The sequence below is a fragment of the Podarcis raffonei genome, chromosome 15 (assembly GCF_027172205.1).
Source record: "Podarcis raffonei isolate rPodRaf1 chromosome 15, rPodRaf1.pri, whole genome shotgun sequence".
In the NCBI taxonomy this organism is placed as follows: domain Eukaryota; kingdom Metazoa; phylum Chordata; class Lepidosauria; order Squamata; family Lacertidae; genus Podarcis; species Podarcis raffonei.
The window spans coordinates 33,348,694-33,366,554 of record NC_070616.1 but is presented as its reverse complement, the minus strand read 5'-3'; the positions used below and the strand labels follow the sequence as shown (position 1 = coordinate 33,366,554).

The following is a 17,861-nucleotide window of genomic DNA, read 5'->3' as shown; positions in this document are numbered from 1 at the left end:
ACTAGCTCCACACTACACACTTGCAGGCAATCGATGCTGCAATTCAATACACATGTTCCTGGGAAAAAGTCCCACTGAGCTCAGCATTTGGGTTGCCATACGTCTGGGAAATCCAGGACATGTCCTCTTTTGGGAGGCCAACATGCCCATCCGGGGGGATTTTTACATTTTAAAGGAAATGTCGGGATTTGGAGGGGCGGGGCGGTGTTATTTATTCATTTATTGGGGTTTTTTTTTTTTGCTTGGGCTTGGCCCAAGCTGGTTAAAGATGCATGTGTGCTGACAGCAGCTCAGGCTGTCCTCTTTTTTGCTCTTCAAGATATGGCAACCCTACTCAGTATGGCTTCTCTGACAATGGCACACCCAGGATGGCAATGTTAATTGAATTCCCTACATCTATATCATCATCATCATCATCATCATCATCATCATTGACTTGGGCGCCTGTTTAAGCTCCATCTCCTCTGTTTATGTAGCTACACTCCATCATTGAAAACGATTAAAAACACATTAACTGGATGTCTGTCTGTGTGTGTGTGTGTGTGTGTGTGTGTTTTAGAATCCACAAAGTAATGGTAAAATACAAACCAGAATTAAGGAATTTATACTGCAGTGCTCTCTTGATGCAGTAAACATGTGAAAGGCAATTCAAAGCCTTTGAAGAGTGGTAAAAATCTTAGGGTACAATCATTGAGCGCAAGTGAAGTAAGCACCATTGACGTTGATGGGAGAGAGTTAAACATGTGCTCAACACACTAATTGAAATTAATGGGATGTGCTTTATTGCCGTTACAATAGAGTGGCTGCATCAAATAAACTCACTTTTAAGTTTAGTATGGTTTATGATTGATTCTGCTGGTTCAGCTTTTCCTGTTTTAAGTATCCCTACCCCTCACAACATCCAATAACTTGTGGTTGGACTTTTGTTCGATTTCCTTATTCAAGTTGTTGTTTGTAGCAAGTTTATCTATTATTGGCTCTTGCCCTTAATTTGTAAGGAATTAAACTGCTTAAGGAGCAATCCTTTTAACTGCGTCATCCTTCCTTGGTGTTAGAACATGGAAGTTTAGCCTCCAAATCGAACAGATTAATTTTGTCAGGTGGAGCAGAAAGGCAGCTGGATCCGTGCTTGATTCTGCTTACGAAATGCAACCTCTGGAAATGACTGAGTAATTAAAAACTATGTTGTATGTCCTGCTCCTTTGCATAAACACAGTCAGCACCAGAGGGCAAAAGAAGGATTCTTACACTTATCCCCCTTTACTGCCTAATGTGCAATGAACAGCTTTTTGCACCTTAAACTTCTATTTTTTATTACGTGATCAGTAGTCCAGTGCGGGGCTACCCTCTACTGATGTGGCTAATTTAGGGTGTTTCTAGAGCAGACATGTCCAAAGTCCATTTGGGGGGCCTAATGCGGCCCGCTGGCCAGTTTAATCCGGCTCCTGTGGCAGCTTATTTCCTGGGGTAAAATCCCTTAAATTACCTCAACAACATTAATCCTAAAAAAAGCTCAACAACTCTGTGGTAAGATCATAATAAAAAAGCTCAAAAAGTTAACAACATTGGTCGGCCCTTTGGTTGGCCCTCATGGCCCTTCACTTCATCAAATCTGGCCCTCTTTGAAAAAAGTTTGGACTCCACTTTTCTAGACGGTTGTTGTTTTCAGGTGGGATTCAAACACATACAGTGGTACCTCTGGTTGCGAATGGGATCCGTTCCGGAGGCCCGTTCATAAAATGAAAAGAGCGCAACCTGCAGCAGCACATCTGCGCGCACACGGGTTGCGATTCGCCACTTCTGCGCATGCGTGATGTCATTTTACGCTTCTGCGCATGTGCAAGTGACGAAACCCGGAAGTAACCCTTTCCGGTACTTCTGGGTCACCGTGGGACATAACCTGAAAGAACATAACATGAAACGGACGTAACATGAGGTATGACTGTACTGACAAATTCAGTTGCAAAATTGTAGGCCACATTCACATATGTGCAGTTAAATCAAATTGTTTCCCCCAAAGAATACTGGAAACTGTTGCTCACCCCATACAGGAATTTTATTTAGGATATATTTGTGTTGTCTTGTAGCTCTGCAAGAAGAGTTTCGGCTTCATCCCAGCAACTTGGTGGTGACAGCTGGAGAACAATTGGTTCTGGAATGCTTGCCCCCTAGAGGACACCCTGAGCCAACCATTTCGTGGAAAAAGAACGGCGTCCCCATAAATGAGGAAAATGGTCATTATGAGGTAATCAAAAACAATACATCTAGTAGCAATGCTTTTTGTGGTTTTTTAAGAGCCTCTGTGGTGTAGTGGCTAGAGTGTTAGACTGGGACCTGGGAGATCAAGGTTCAAATATTCACTCAGCCATGAAGCTGACTGGGTGACCTTGGGCCAGAAACGATCTCTCAGCCTAGCCGACCTCACAGGGTTGTTGTGGGGTTAAATGAGAAGGGGAAGAACCATTTGTGCCACCTTGAACTCTTTGGAGAAGGGGGTGGAATATAAATGATATCAATCAATCAATAAATGCAGCCCATATCAGATACAGTGTATAGTTATCAAAGTCACAATTGCACCACATCTTTTAAAGCACGTGGCTTCCCCCCAAAGAATCCCGGGAACTATAGTTTGTTAAGGGTGCCAGGAATTGTAGCTCTGAGAACTATTGTTCCCAGGATTTGGGGGTGGAAGACATGTGCTTTAAGATGGGAATGTAGCCGCAACAACCACAGTAGAGAGGATAAAAGGGCAATATACATACACACAGATTCTGCCTTTTATTTTTAACAAAACAACAACAACAACAACCCCATTATCAAAACTAATTTTAAACTACAGACAACTTTGGCTTGGAATTCATCTTCTCTTTAACTGTTGTATCCCAGTTTCCCATTTTTGATGGCTACACTGAGGAACTTAGCTATATTTTCTCTGAAAATAAATCCACTAAGTGGATGTATTTAGTGGGCTTGGGAATTGTACTGTGCACTGTGTTGTCACTGCTATGTTGAAGTTATTTTGCTCAATTATGTATTGTGTGATGTTGTGATGTCATATTGTGTGGGTGGGTGTATTTATGCTTTGAAGAATGTGTAGAGAAGTTGCTAAGCCATCTTGCTAAGCCAGCTGTCCTTTTTTTGGCCAGAGAAAAGGTACTTCACAGACTCCCAGACAATATGACAATTTTTAAAATATATTTTTATTAATAAATTTATATATCACCTTCTTCCAAGGAACTCAAGGTGGGGTACACAATTCTGCTCCTCCCCCAATTCATCCTCATAAGAACCCTGTGAGGAAGGTTAGGCTAAGAGTTGGCGACTGCTTCAAGGCGACTGAGCTTCATGGCTGGGTGGGGATTTGAACTCTGGTCTCCCAGGTCATAGTCCAACACCCTAACCATTATGCCACACATCAAAAGGGACAAGGAAATACTAATGGAGCTCCAACATATTCTTTCTCCCCTACCTCACCCCATTTCGACAGGTGACCAACACAAAGCTTTTGGTAGCGCATGCTTTGAAGAGCGACGCGGGAGCATATGTCTGCATGGCCACCAATCAAGTAGGAGAGCGAGCAAGCAGAGCTGCCTTGGTCTCCATTTTGGGTAAGGAAGGGGACAGGGATTGCTCCTCCCATCTTTCCCCACCAGGGTGAGCTATGCCCTTGGTGGGTGTTCCATCAGCTGGTGAGAATCTCTACACCACAGATAAGTGCCACATTGGGGCTGATTGGCAAAATATATAGACATGAGCTTCACCTAACTGCGCAGAGCACAGAAGTGCTTATGGAGAGAACGAGAGCATTGCTCAACCATAACTGTTGAATTATCATGGTATCTGTTTCCCATCATTTCCACCACCATCAGGTATTGCATTTGTGCATCGTACTGAAGCCGGCAGGATAAAGGTATTTACTTAGCCAATGGGAAACATATTAGAAAGTCAATTTTTGAAAGGGAAAGTGATTCTGAAGGCATCTGAAGGCAGCCCTGTTTAGGGAAGCTTTTAATGTTTGACAGACTATTGTATTTTAATATTTTGTTGGAAGCCACCCAGAGTGGCTGGGGAAACCCAGCCAGATGGGCGGGGTATAAATAATAAATTATTATTATTATTATTATTATTATTATTATTATTATTATTAATAATGAGATGATGAACATCACTTTCTTTGGGGATGCGGCATCATTATAAGCAGCTGGATCATTTAGCGTATTCAGATCCAGAATATGAACTGAATATGAAAAACCATAATTCGGTAGCAGAACACCTGTCTTGCAAGCAGAAGGTCCCAGGTTCAGTCCCCAGGTGGCAGGGACGGCACTGAGGAGGGCTCCACTGAGGAGGAATGGTGGGAGCTTCCCCCTCCCCCTGCTCCTGATCAGGATCCTGAATCTTCCCAGGAGCAGGAGGACAGTATAGATTTGGAACAGTGGTTTGCAGAGGGACATAGTTCAGAAGGCAAAAGCTGGGAAATACTGGGTGGGGAACAGCTAGGAGAAGATGCACTAGGAGAGAGAGAGTTAACAGATTCACTGTCTCTGGAAAGAGTTCATCCGCTCAGCCCAAGTCAAGAAAAGCTAATAAGGTGGCAGCACAGAAATTACAGAGGTTACGAGCTCAGGGTACAAGACACAGTAGTGACGTGGGTGACTAGGGAGGAAGTGGGTGACACCCTTAATTGGGAGCACCGCCATTCCTAGGACAGGGATTCTTTGTTCTCTCGCTGTGATTATTAAAGTTTCTAACGGGTAAGAATACTCCCTTCCTTTCTTCTGGTTATCTGCTGCCAAAAGGGAGAGGATGGTATGCCCCATGTCTGAAACTCTGGAAAGTCAGTGTCCACCAGCAGACAATACTGACCTAGATGGACCAATGGTTTGAATTGGTATAAAGGAGCTTCCTATGTTCCTTTGAGTTCCTTTTTACTGGTTCCATCACTAGGAAGTGTGGGAAAGAGCATTAATATGAAAGCATGGATGGACAGAGAGGTGGGTCATCTTGCTGAAAAGCAGCTATGTCTTTGGGTGGCTGGACTCCATGTGCTGTATCCAGCGCTCGTCCTACTCAGAGTAAAAGGTAAAGGGACCCCTGACCATTAGGTCCAGTCGTGAATGACTCTGGGGTTGCTGCTCTCATCTCGCTTTATTGGCCGAGAGAGCAGGCATACAACTTCTGGGTCATGTGGCCAGCATGACTAAGCCGCTTCTGGAAAACCAGAGCAGCGCACGGAAATGCCCTTTACCTTCCCGCCAGAGCGGTACCTATGTATCTACTTGCACTTTGACGTGCTTTCGAACTGCTAGGTTGGCAGGAGCAGGGACCGAGCAACGGGAGCTCACCCCGTCGCGGGGATTCGAACCGCTGACCTTCTGATTGGCAAGTCCTAGGCTCTGTGGTTTAACCCACAGCGCCACCCGTGACCCCCTACTCAGAGTAGACCCCTTGAAATTAAGAGACATGGCCAATTTAGACCTATTACTTTCAAGGAGTCTACTCTGAGTAGATGTTGGTGGGCTCCGACCCCATAAAACCCACTCTGCTAGTGAGAGCTTTCATAACCCTATTCGGTTTGATTAGATTGTCTGCTTCTCCTATCCAAGAAAAACCAGTATTCACTCGGAGGCCTAATGATGTCGTGGCCAAGCTTGGCAGCACCGTCCTGTTCATGTGTGGAGTCCACGGAGACCCAACACCCGCCATCCAATGGCACAAGGAAACGGGAGAGCTTCCCTCCGGAAGGTGAGGATACCTGTTAGATTCAGAGGATTTCTCTGGATGTCACTCTCTGCTTGGCCACGGCATTGCAGCTTGTGAAAGGAAGATCAAATTGTGTGTGTTTTTAATTGATTTTTTAATTGTAAATTTATTAAAGACAGAAGAAGAAAAAAGAGACGGGGAAAAACAACAACAGAAAAGTTTCGCCCCCGCATTCGCAATACAATAAACATCCATCTTAAATTACAATTGCAGATTAATATATGCCATTCAAATGTCAGAATAGGTCTCAAAGTTGGTGTTTATAGGAAGCACATCAAAGGGTTGATGTTGCTCCCACTGTAGATTTATTCCTCAGGTTTTGCTTTTAAGTCACCTAGCTATTGCCAGACAGCTCAGAGGAACAAAGGCAGAGCTTAAGAAGAGCCTGGCTGCAGGATCAGACCAAAGGCCCATCTAGCACCCTGTTCTCTGGGTGGCAAATCCTAAAGATGAGCCTAATGGTAAACTGTGGAAATAGAAGAAGCCAAACATTGCTGGATCTAGCTTCTGGGTCATTTAGCGTTGGACAGATCAGTCTTTCTTTCTTTCTTTCTTCTGTGTATGGCTATGCAGACTACTCGCCTCTTAGCAGGCCAGTAATTTTTTATTGCAAGTTGGTCTTTTAAAAAAAGAATCATCATCATCATAGACTAGTAGCTTTTCATAGAATTGGAAAGGTTCATCTCATCCATCCCCCTGCAATGCAGGAATATGCATCTGTCCCATACAGGGATTGAACCTGCAACCTTGGTGTTATCAGCACCACTCTCTAGCCAACTGAGCTATCCAGGGCCAATTTGCAAGGCTGCTCCAATGTTTTATCTCATCACTTAACATTACCATCAGAGCGACACAGAGCGTGCCTTGAGCTGGATGTGTGAATGGCCTCCCCTGGAACATACGGTGCTAAGAATAGCATGACATCAGAACAGAGTCCTTGGCATTTGCTACTGTGGGTTCCAGGCATTGTGCTCCTCTGCCCCCAACCCTCAGACAAATAAGGGACAACATAGACTGGTTCGGATTGCAACAGGCCATAACTTTATTGAATACAGATGAAAGAGGTTTGGCTTGGGCATGGGGCAATCAAAATGCTTCTGTCCTGCCCACTGGAAGTGATACATAGGTTAATCTGGGTGGGTAGGGGTGTCCTAAGACCTACATAAAATAGGGTGACACCTGCAGAGACTGCCGTCTGGGGGAGTGCCTTCGGCCCTGGCCCCCCCCCCGGGCACACAGACATGGCCACTCCCCCTGGATCCCTTTAGTGGGATACCCCAGCATTTGGAGGGGCAGGCGGAGACTACAGCCTCCCCTCCATCCAAGATTGCCCCAATGCCCAACCAAGTTGTGACGATTGCTATGAAGTAGGCAAAACCACCGGGTTGGAGCCAATTGGCCCGGTGGACAAATTCCTACCTGGTCCCATAAAACGGCAACCGCCGTAGCTACAGCAAAGTCCTTAAACATCAGCTTGAACCAAAGGAGGGTGGGTGGGAAACCCGACAAGGGGAAAGCAGGTAGGGCCCCATGTGAGGGCTGTTTAAATTGCCAGGGAATGGACCCAAGGGAAGCCTTTGTCAGGAGCTCATCCTACACTCGAGTAGGACCCTTGCAGAGACACAAGCCCGACTGGTATGTTCTCTCCCTCCTGGTTGATTGTTCGGGAGCTTCAAAACCTTTCTTCAGCCCGAACATCACAGTGACCGATGCCAACAGACATCGGCATACTTAGGGATCTGCAGAGTCTTCGCAGCTTGTGTAACAGAACTCAGCAACTCAGCATTTTGGCTAATCTACTTTATTTACATATAAATGCACACGGAGCACTGCAACATGGCTCCCTCCCTCTCTAGCATCAGACAGCAAAGAGAATGAACAAAGGACAATAGTCCCACTTCACGGGACACAGTAACACAAACATCCTGTTTCCATCACTTCCAACTTTGTGGAGTCAAAACATACACCGTCATGTGAAAGATAACAATCCCATGCAATCACGGAGCAGGAATTCTAACAGCCTTCTCATCCCGTAGACTCCTCCCCATGTTCCAGCCCGTGTCCTAGCCTGCATCCCCATTTGCCAATCTGGGATGCAGGCTAGGATCCGATCTCTGATAGGAGGCGCAGGCTTATGCCAGTGCCCCCTATCCATATGGGGCTGTGATGATGCTACCCCCTCGTTGGGGCCTTGGAAGAACCTCTGCCGTCCTGCAATGCCACCACACCTAAAAGGGGTGAGCGGACTTGTGATGACTCTTTCACACATGCAGGCCCTATTCTGGACACTGCAGCTGTGTTTAGGGATGAACATGCATTTATGAACAAAGCCTCGGTCACTGACTGTGGGTTCCATACCACTGCTCCCCACAGGTATGAAGTAAACAGAGAAAACGTCCTTCAGATTCAGCACTTGACGATGAACGACGCTGGGAAATATGTCTGTACTGCTCGCAACCAGGTGGGAACCATCTCTGCCAAAGCATCTTTAACTGTGCAGGGTAAGCGGCTCTTATCAATATAAATATTTGGCCCTTGGGACCCTGTCCAGGCCACACCCACTTCCCAAGCCACTCCCCCTGTTTCCAGGCTTGCTCCTAGAGGGCTTGACCTGGCCAGCTATGACAATGTCTCTGGTTTGCCTGAAGAAAGAATGACCTCACCAAGAAGCTAGTTTTGCTATTCCAAGAATTAGAAGGGGAGGGACAGTCAGGCATTCGAAGGGTCTCAGCAGACAGCCTAGTCCCCCACCCCCCAACTCATGACATTATGCAGCTGTGAAAAAAGGACAGCACATGAAAACAAAATAGGAGCGTATGCCCACCTCTGGAAAGGAGAGAAAAAGTGAGAGGTGTTTTCCTTTTTTAATTTAACAAATGTTTTTCTACTCCTTTTCTGTGAAATGCACAGAAGAATTGAGGGGGGGAAACAGTTGATGTTAAGCATGTGACAAAATCAGTTAACAAGAACATTCATGTCTTTTGCCAAATCACATTTCTTTCTTAAATTTTGCAGCTCCAAGCTGAGATAGGGTGTCACAATTTGCTTCAATGTGCATAAAAGATAAGTGGGGAAATTAACCAAATGCCAAAACACACATACCAAGTAATGGTTACGTGGGTGTGAGGCCCTGGGACAAATGCTCCTCTCTTCCCCTGTGATTAGCCCTGTGTGTAGAAACCTCTGGCTTCTGTGTGACAGGAAGGTAGCCTACCATAGTGGGATGAGAATTATGCCTGTTGTTTTGCCGCCTTCGCTTTTCGTACTGTTGACTTTTTGCCTCTGGCCACACTTTTTACCTTTGACTCTACACACCACTGGCGTGAGATCTTCAACAGGTTGCCCACTGTTGGAAGATGTCCATCTGTCCGGAAAAGGTTCCTCACCTTTTCGCTGTAGCCTAACAACAACTAGGAGGGCACCAGGTTGGGGAAGGCCATGGAGGAAAGCCACAATGATGTATTTTGATAATTGCTGTTGCTGGCATCCCTCTGCCTTGGGAGATTATGGAGGAGTGTACCTTTGAGGGTGAAGTCAAACTGCTGGAAGGTTGCAGCGCCTGCTGTGGCTGGAGAGACATGTCTTGTTGCAGTGGGGACAGATGAAGGCATAGGCACTGAGTTGTGACCAACATTGGGTTGGCCCTTCGCTTGTGCATGAAGTTGATATGCAACACCTCTCCCCAACCTGGCCAGGCCAACTCAGCCCACTCTCCCACCGCCAGCCACCTTACCTTTGTGAAAGGAACACGTTGCCGTTGCCCTGGTGATCCTCAAATGGACAAGGCAGAGCCAAGCATCTTCATTCTGGTGTGTCCTGTTGAGGATTGCCATAAAATTGGGGATGGGGTTCTTGAAAATATTGGAGGCTCCCTGGCCCCCATGGCCCTCCGTAGATGGCAGCTCTGGGTGAAGGCATCTGGTTGTGTTGCTGCAGATGCACCAAGCAGTTTCTTCTCTCTGAGTTCCTCCCAGCGGTCATTCCTCCTCTGGTCATTGCTATGGATGCACAACCGGACTTTCTGTCTCCAGGCACTGGGGGTCGCCTGCAAGCGATTCCCACAATGGCAGGATTGATGTTGCCAGCCTTCATTTATTGTGAGCTGCGTTGGTCACCATATCCTGTAAGAAAGCAGCACAAACTTAAGCATAATGCAAAGGAAGGGGGGACTCCAAAAGGACTGATCTTATCACCTCTCAATTTGGGTAAAGTCCAGGTTCTCCAAGGATACACCTTTGAGTCTGGTTTTTTGGCTTTTAGATCCCCTGGACACTGGCCAGAGCAAGCAGGACAGGCCAAAAGATGTACTGAAGGAGCCGATGGAGGCAAAGGTTTACCTGGCAAATGTCACTGCTGTCCCCTCCACGCCAGCAGCCCACCTGCACTGGAAGGTGAATTAGATATAACAAAGGTGTAACAGAGCACATAGATGGGGGCAGCATGCTCTAAACCCATGGGCCATTTCAGCTGGGCCCAGAAGGTGGTTTCCCCAAATCATGCCCACCTCTCAATCAGCTGACGTGACTTCAGCAAGACAGGTTTTGGATCTGCATCAGGTGTGGATGCCTGTTCCCAGGAGGATTTAACCCAAGATTTATCTTATCAGCTGACAGGTGGGAGTTAAATTGTTTTCAGGGAACAGGCACACACAGCCAAAGGAAGCCTGTAAAATGCAGACATCTTTCTCCCACTTCCTGCAGCAGCAGAGGTGGGGATGAAAGGGAGAAAGTAGCTGTAAAATGCAGGGATTTATTGAACACTGCTGTTTTAATCTGTTCATGAATGTTGTTCAAAATCCAAATTTTGAGCTGAATTGAGCTGGCTGTTCAGAGTTGAATTGCAAAAGCTTGCAGAATTTTAATTTAATTTAATTTGAGGTGAAGATTCCGTTTGGCTCTTGTCTACTCCCACTTTGTTCCATAGCTTTTGTGTTCCTCAGGGACCTCATCTATATCTGCAAGAGTTGCTTGACCCGAACAATGCTGTGGTTTCTCCAGATATCACAGTTCTCTCTGATTTAGGGTTGGGAGAGAAATCTACCAACGTTGCATTTTAAGACAAGCCTGCTTAATTCACATTTTGTGAACCAACAAGTCAACTGAAAGGCAGCCATCCTTCAAAACCCACCCACGCCTCCAAATTCTATGACATCATTCTCCAGCCAAAAAGTGTGCATGAAAAGGCACACGATATTGAAGAAAATGACATTACATTGGAGGGAAATGTAAAATGCAAAAAATGTGTATAGTAGTCAAAACTGCATAACTAAATGCATGCATTGTGTGCAGTTCTGTGTAGATGTTTTTAAAGGAAGAATTTGCAAGCCGAGAGAGTCAGGGAAAGTGAATTTAAGGTTGGAAGAATGAGAAATGGAGAGAAGCTTAAACTGGCAAATTTTCTCCATTCCTACTCTGAGCCAGAGGTTAACCCAAATTTCCCACCTATTGTCTTGAAGGTTGTCTCCTCTTCCCAGCGCATAGATGGCTATGTGGTGTTCTATCGTTCCCTGTTGCCTGTGACCACACACTGGGCTGAATGGCACGTCCAAAGCAACCACCGTACCATCGTCCCAGGGCTTGAGAGAGGCTATAAGTATGAGTTCAAGGTGCAACCATATTCAGGGAAGGTTTATGGCTTGGACAGCAACGTAAGGGACCTCTGGATCCCAGAAGAAGGTATGACCCTTCAGCACTTCCTCTTTTTGAACACTAAATATTCTGGAACATGGGTGGAGAACCACTGGCCCTCCATACATTGTTGGACTCCAACTCCCATCAGTCCCAGTCACCACATCCTAATGGCCGGGGACAATGGAAGTTGTAGTCGAGCAGAGATACATCTAGAGCAGGGCTACACCTAGTTGCAGTCCTTCAAGGCATCTAGAGGGCAACAGGTTCCTCATTCCTGCTCTAGCGGCAGTGATGTGGTGTGATCTGTGCCTAGCAGTTTACTTTCCTTAGGCAGTGGGGTGCATGTGAACATAAAGAAATGAGTTATATTGGGCATGTGTGGCCCTCTGTCAGGCACTGGGCAGAGGAGGAATGGCGGAGACCGCCTCCCCAGCCTGCCCCTTCCAGAGAAGAAGACAGTTCAGAATTACAACAGGGGTTTGAGGGAGATCACAGCTCAGAGGAAGATGAGGGGGAAAGCTGGGCAGTAATGGGAGAGGAAGAAGGAGAAGAAGAAGCACCAAAGGGGTGACAGCTGACAGTCTTTAGAAAGCATTCCCCAACCCCCAACCCCTTCCAGAACCCGGCGAGCATTGAAAGTAGGAGAGCAAAGAGCTCAAAGGCAGAGGGCACTTCTCAGCACCCATAGTGATGACGCATGAAGGGAAAGAGGGAGGGGGTGGATACTCACTTGGGGAAACATCATTATTCCAAAAGGCTGCATTTCCAAGCCTCTCTCTGTGAATATTGAATAAAGAGCAGTTGGTAAGGACTTTCCCTTGTCTTATCCATTCCTGGCAACCTGTCGTGGGGATTTGGATTCTCTGACGACTGACACCCTCTGGATGTGTTAGACTCCAACTGCCCCAGCCAGCATGATCTGGGGTGATATGAATCGGAATCTTAACATTTGGAGGGCCACAGGTTCCCTTGGCCATGGATCCATTTCCCCCATTCTTGTCTCACCTGGCTGGACACAGTTCTCTAAGGTGCCAGGGACAGGACTTTTTCTAGCTGTGACACCTGAGGCTCCTTTAACTGAAGACTGAACCCACCCAGGACCTTCTGTCTACAGAGCATGTGGCTGAGCTTTGACCTAGCCCTTGGAGGCCAGTAGGATTCTTCTGTGCTCTTGCACCTTTGCAAAACCCAGGCAGCACTGAGCATATGAACCCTGCCTTCTTGTCATGAAATGGAATTCAGAGCACATAATTCAAATGTGAACTTTCCCCCATCCCACGCTCTCTAGTCTTCTGCTGATAGTGCCAGCCCAAGGCTAATTTCGCCACCCCTCTTGGAGAACCCTTTGAGATCCACCAGGCATGCAAAGGATTGGGATCCCTCAGTCCTGAACTCATGATCTTGAGTTGTTGAATTGTATGGAGGAGGCAGGAGGTAACAGAGTAGATAATAGCACGTGGCTGGAGGCCTGTTGCACAAATAATTTTTGCTCCTTCTTTTCCTAAAAAATATCTCAGCAACCCTATCCTTTCCTTTCTTCCCAGTGCCTGGTGCTTCCCCTGAAAGCATCAGCATCACCACACTTCAAGATGCGAATGGCACTGTGATCATCCACTGGGAGCCCCCTCCACAAGACATGCACAATGGTATCATCAAAGGTTACCAGGTAAGGAGGAATGGAATTGGTGCCATTTGGGTACCACAATATCTGGTTGATGGTGATGGATAGAAGGAATCTGGAGGAAGGATGATTAAGTGGTATTCCACCAAGGTCTGGTGGAACACAGCATTTCATGGGAGTGGATCAAACTAAAACTGTAGTTGCAAAGCTTCAGCATTATCCAGCTGTTGTCCTTGAGGAAACTGGGGAAACTAGAGATGTGCTTGAGTGGCATGCAGTTACATTTATTTATGTTTCCTGAAATAATTACAGGCATGAGGAATCTTTGGCCCTCCAGGCGTTTCTGAACTTCAGCTCCCATCACCCCTAAGAAGCATGGTCCCTTCTTTTCTACCATGTCACCCCTTTCTCTTTTCTTCGCCCACCCCTTTTTATTTTTAATTTTTTTCTCTCTCTCCACCTGCCCTTTTCCATGTACTCCCCCCTCCCTAAACATATCTGTACATAACAGAAGTATTTTCTATATGGTTGCATCGCCAAGAAAAAAAACAAGAAGAAAAAAATGCAGAAAAACCCCTAAGGGTTGCAACTATGTTATTTCACTGAGGTCTGGTGGAATAGAGCATTTCATGGGGGTGGATGAAACTATGGTTGCAACCCTTCAGGATTATCCAGCTGTTGTCCTTGAGGAAACTGGGGAAACTAGAGATGTGCTTGAGTGGCATGCAGTTACATTTCTTTATGTTTCCTGAAATAATTACAGGCATGAGGAATCTTTGGCCCTCCAGGTGTTTCTGAACTACAGCTCCCATCAGCCCTAAGAAGCATGGTCAAAGGACAGGGATGGTGGGAGATGAAGTTCAGCAGCATCTGAAGGGCCAGAGGTTACCCACACCTCATCTGGTTCTTACTTTGCCATTTCAAGGCTCGTTTTCTCTTTTGCCTGCTGTCATGCTCCTTGTATATTATACATGTACGGCAGGTGCACTGACTCTGGACTTACGTTCCATGGCAGGGTAGGGAATCGCAAGCCTGGGGGTCAAATGTGGCCCTCCTGACATCTCGACCTGGCCCTCAGAATTCTCAGCAGGTCACACCCCTCACTGGTACTGCTTCACCCCTCAAGTGTCTTTACTTGGCTAGAATGTGTCCTTGAACTTTCCTCCTTGCTTGTCTGGGTGGAGGCAAGGGAGGGGTGTGTGTGTGTTTGTAGAAACTAGTCTACTTTACAGAGATAAAACTTTACATTCCTTGCCCTGCCCACTTTTGCCTAAACTGGGATCTTCACTGGCTCCCAGTAAGTTTCCGAGCACAATTCAAAGTGCTTGACTTCCAATCCTCGCCTTCCCCCATTCTAAAACCCAGCCCTTCTTCCATGACCAAGTCCCTCACCATACTTTCTAACTAAGGGACAGACACACAGTATACTCTTTAGTTAGAAAGTATGGAGAAGGACTTAGTTGGGAAAACGCTTCCCTGCTTAGAAAATGTGTCTGCACAGGCATGGCTGAGCTGTGAGGCTGTGCCACCAACCAGTCCCTTTTACCCCTGTGGGTCAGAAATCATTTCAGGGGAACTTGAATTTATCCTCTTTCTAATTTGGGGATTTAAAAACAAAAGGTGTGGTTGTGAGTTTCTATATAGTATACAGTCCTCTTCAGAGCTAGATCTGTTTATACTGCAACTCCCTGGAATCTCCAGCAGCCTGCCTCATCTCTTGTCTCAGTTCAAAGTGTTGGTGCTGACCTTTCAAGCCCTAAATGGCCTCAGCCCTGTATACCTGAAGGAGTGTCTCCACCCACATTGTTCAGCCCGGACACTGAGGTCCAGCTCCGAGGGCCTTCTGGCGGTTCCCTCACTGCGAGAAGTGAATCTACAGGGAATCAGGCAGAGGGCCTTCTCAGCAGTGGCACCCTCCCTGTGGAACGCCCTCCCATCAGCTGTCAAGGAGATAAATAACAATACAACTTTTAGAAGGCACCTGAAGACAGCCCTGTACTGGGAAGTTTTTAATGTTTGATGTTTTGTTATGTTTTTATATTTTGCTGGAAGCTGCCCAAAGTGGCTGCGGCAACCCAGACAGATGAGTAATAAATAATAAAATAAATAATAAAAATAAATAATAAAATAAATATTTTTAATAATAATAAATAATATAATAATAATAAATAATAAAATCAATCAATCAATTCCTCTGGCTTCACACACTACTGGCATGTGCCCCCCCCCCGGAAACGCAGCCCACAGATTGGAAAAAAACTTAGCCTTAGCCACCCCCTGTTATTTGGCGTCTTTCCCCAACATTGCATCTATCTCTTACTGCTTTGCTAGATGTGTGACTCTGTGCAGGATATATTTGGTTCCTCTCATGTGTGCTTCTGTTCTGCAGAAATTGCCGTCTTGTGCTGCTCTGTGTGAGACAGGCTGACGTTTTTCTTCTCTCGCCTTGTGTTTGCAGGTCTGGTTCCTGGGCAATGAAACTCACTCAGGCTCTAACAGAACAGTGAGTGGAGAAACACACAGCCTAGAAGTGACAGGCCTGGCTAATGGGCAAAAATACTGCGTCCAGGTAGCAGCAGTCAATGGAGCTGGAATTGGAGTGCCCAGTAATCCTGTTTGCAGTGCTGTAGGTCAGAGGTGCTATTTTGTAGCTGATCTCTTAGTACAAGGGTGGGGACACCTGTGGCAATCTAGATGCTGTTGGACTACAACTCCCATCATTCCTGACCATTTACTATGCTGGCTCCGGTAGATGGTAGCAGTGCCAGTGATGGCCACCAAAAGAGGGTGCCTTTAAAAGAGGATGGTGCCAATTCATGGACGACAGCCCAAAAATATGGTTCAGAAGCTTTACTTACATTAGTAAAGTAAAACACTTTTATATGCGTTCTAACACTGTGACCCACCAGATGGCGCTGTGGAGTCCCGTCTTTTGTCAACGTGATTTCCCTTTATGAAATTTACAAAGTGTTTAACTGAAACGCTTCTTTGATGTGCCTAAATCCAGCCTTACAGAACTTCAAAACAACTTAGAACAAATAAATTTACATCCACTTAGTTGCATAATTTCGTAGACTGATCACAACATTAGGCATAATATCTTAGATTATAAATATCTTGCAGTCTGAGCTAAAAACCAAAGCTCTGTCTCTTATCCATTGCAGCCTCCATTAGCCTCAGGCTGTTTTCCTGGAGTCAGAGATTCACACAACTGCAATACTGCCTCTCCCCATATGAACCTACTTGGACCCTGAAATCATCCTCTGAGGCCTTTCTTCATGTGCCTCCTCCATGAGAGGTCCGGAGTGTGGAAACATGAGAACAGGCATTTTCTGCAGTGGCTCCCTGTTTGTGGAACACTCTTCCCAGGGAGGCTCACCTGGTGCCTTCATTATACACCAGGCATAGGCAAACTCTGGCCCTCCAGATGTTTTGAGACTACAGTTCCCACCATCCCTGACCACTGGTCCTTTTAGCTAGGGATGATGGGAATTGTAGTTCCAAAACATCTGGAGGGCCGGAGTTTGCCTATGCCTGTTATACACCTTTAGGTGCCAGGCAAAAACATTCCATTAACTAGGCCTTTGGCCAATTGACATCCAAGGCCCTTTTAAATGGACTGTGAAAGGAGGGATTATTGGCTTGTCTTTGTTTAATAATAATAATGATGATGATGATGATGATGATGATGATGATGTGTGCTTTTATTTTGCAATTCTATGTTGTGAACCGCCCTGAGATCTACGGGTATAGGGCAGTATACAAACAACAACAACAACAAAGAGAGCATCTCACCCAAGTTGAATGCCTCCAGATTAACATATGCATAGACCTGTACTACTTTTCTTGTGATTCTGAGCTAAACACCTTGTGATTGAGCCAGCAGAGATACAGCCCCACTTAATGATTGACCTGTTATCAGCTTCAGTGGAAATTTTCAGCCATTCTTCACAGTACAATCCAGGCACATTATAGATTTGTTTCCCATTTCAATGTACATTAAAACAATGATACTTAACAGGGCGGTAGCTTCTTCCTCCTTAGTCTCAGTGTAGTCCTTGTAGGGAGGAGGACGGGGAGCAAAACCGGGATGAGTTGGCTCTGCCTGTCGTTGGCTCTGGCTCCACCTGCTGTTGGTCCTCTTCCCCTCCAGCTGTCATGGGCATCTGGCATCACTCCAGCATGAGCCCTGCCACTCACCTGTAGCTGCGCCTCCCATTGAAGATGTTGTCCGTGCAGCCAGGGCTCATCTACTGTGTGTACACATAGCCGAAACCTTCTTCATTCTTCTGTGGCTTAAGTTGACCATCACACCTTGTTCCATTGAGAGCCAGTGTGGTGTAGTGGTTAAGAGTGGTGGACTCGTAATCTGATGAACCGGGTTCGCGCCTCTGCTCCTCCACATGCAGCTGCTGGGTGACCTTGGGCTAGTCACACTTCTCTCTCAGCCTTACTCACCTCACAGAGTGTTTGTTGTGGGGGAGGAAGAGAAAGGAGAATGTTAGCCGCTTTGAGACTCCTTCAGGTAGTGATAAAGTGGGATATCAAATCCAAACCCTTCTCCTTCCTTCCAGAGCCAACAGTCGAGAAGATGGCCAAGACCCCAGACTTCCATTCTGCCAACTACATCCTGGAAGTGGTGCGTCAACCTGTCTTCATTGCCAGTGTGGGCTCGGCACTCTGGGTCATGCTGATGGCGTTCACGGTTTATGTTTGCCAGCAGCAAGCCAGGCAGTATGGCCGGAGACGTCCATATGCCCTAGGTGAAGGTAAGGGAAGCAGAAAGAGTCTGGCTTTAGGCTTATAGAAAGGGCAGCGTTCTGACTCATTGCAATGGGTCCTGGGTG

The 17,861-nt window shown here is 46.3% G+C and overlaps 1 protein-coding gene across 6 annotated transcripts in view; it reads left to right on the top strand.

The window, feature by feature from the left end:
* ROBO4 (roundabout guidance receptor 4) overlaps positions 1 to 17,861 on the top strand; it is a 108,235-nt gene that overhangs the window by 25,516 nt on the left and 64,858 nt on the right. For all 6 annotated transcript variants that reach the window (XM_053367480.1, XM_053367479.1, XM_053367483.1 and 3 more), the window contains exons 3-11: positions 2,088 to 2,245; positions 3,488 to 3,608; positions 5,607 to 5,745; positions 8,137 to 8,264; positions 10,024 to 10,154; positions 11,219 to 11,438; positions 12,938 to 13,059; positions 15,473 to 15,644; positions 17,589 to 17,783. In XM_053367480.1, the coding sequence (XP_053223455.1) occupies positions 2,088 to 2,245; positions 3,488 to 3,608; positions 5,607 to 5,745; positions 8,137 to 8,264; positions 10,024 to 10,154; positions 11,219 to 11,438; positions 12,938 to 13,059; positions 15,473 to 15,644; positions 17,589 to 17,783 (1,386 nt within the window). The remainder of the gene's footprint in view (positions 1 to 2,087; positions 2,246 to 3,487; positions 3,609 to 5,606; positions 5,746 to 8,136; positions 8,265 to 10,023; positions 10,155 to 11,218; positions 11,439 to 12,937; positions 13,060 to 15,472; positions 15,645 to 17,588; positions 17,784 to 17,861) is intronic.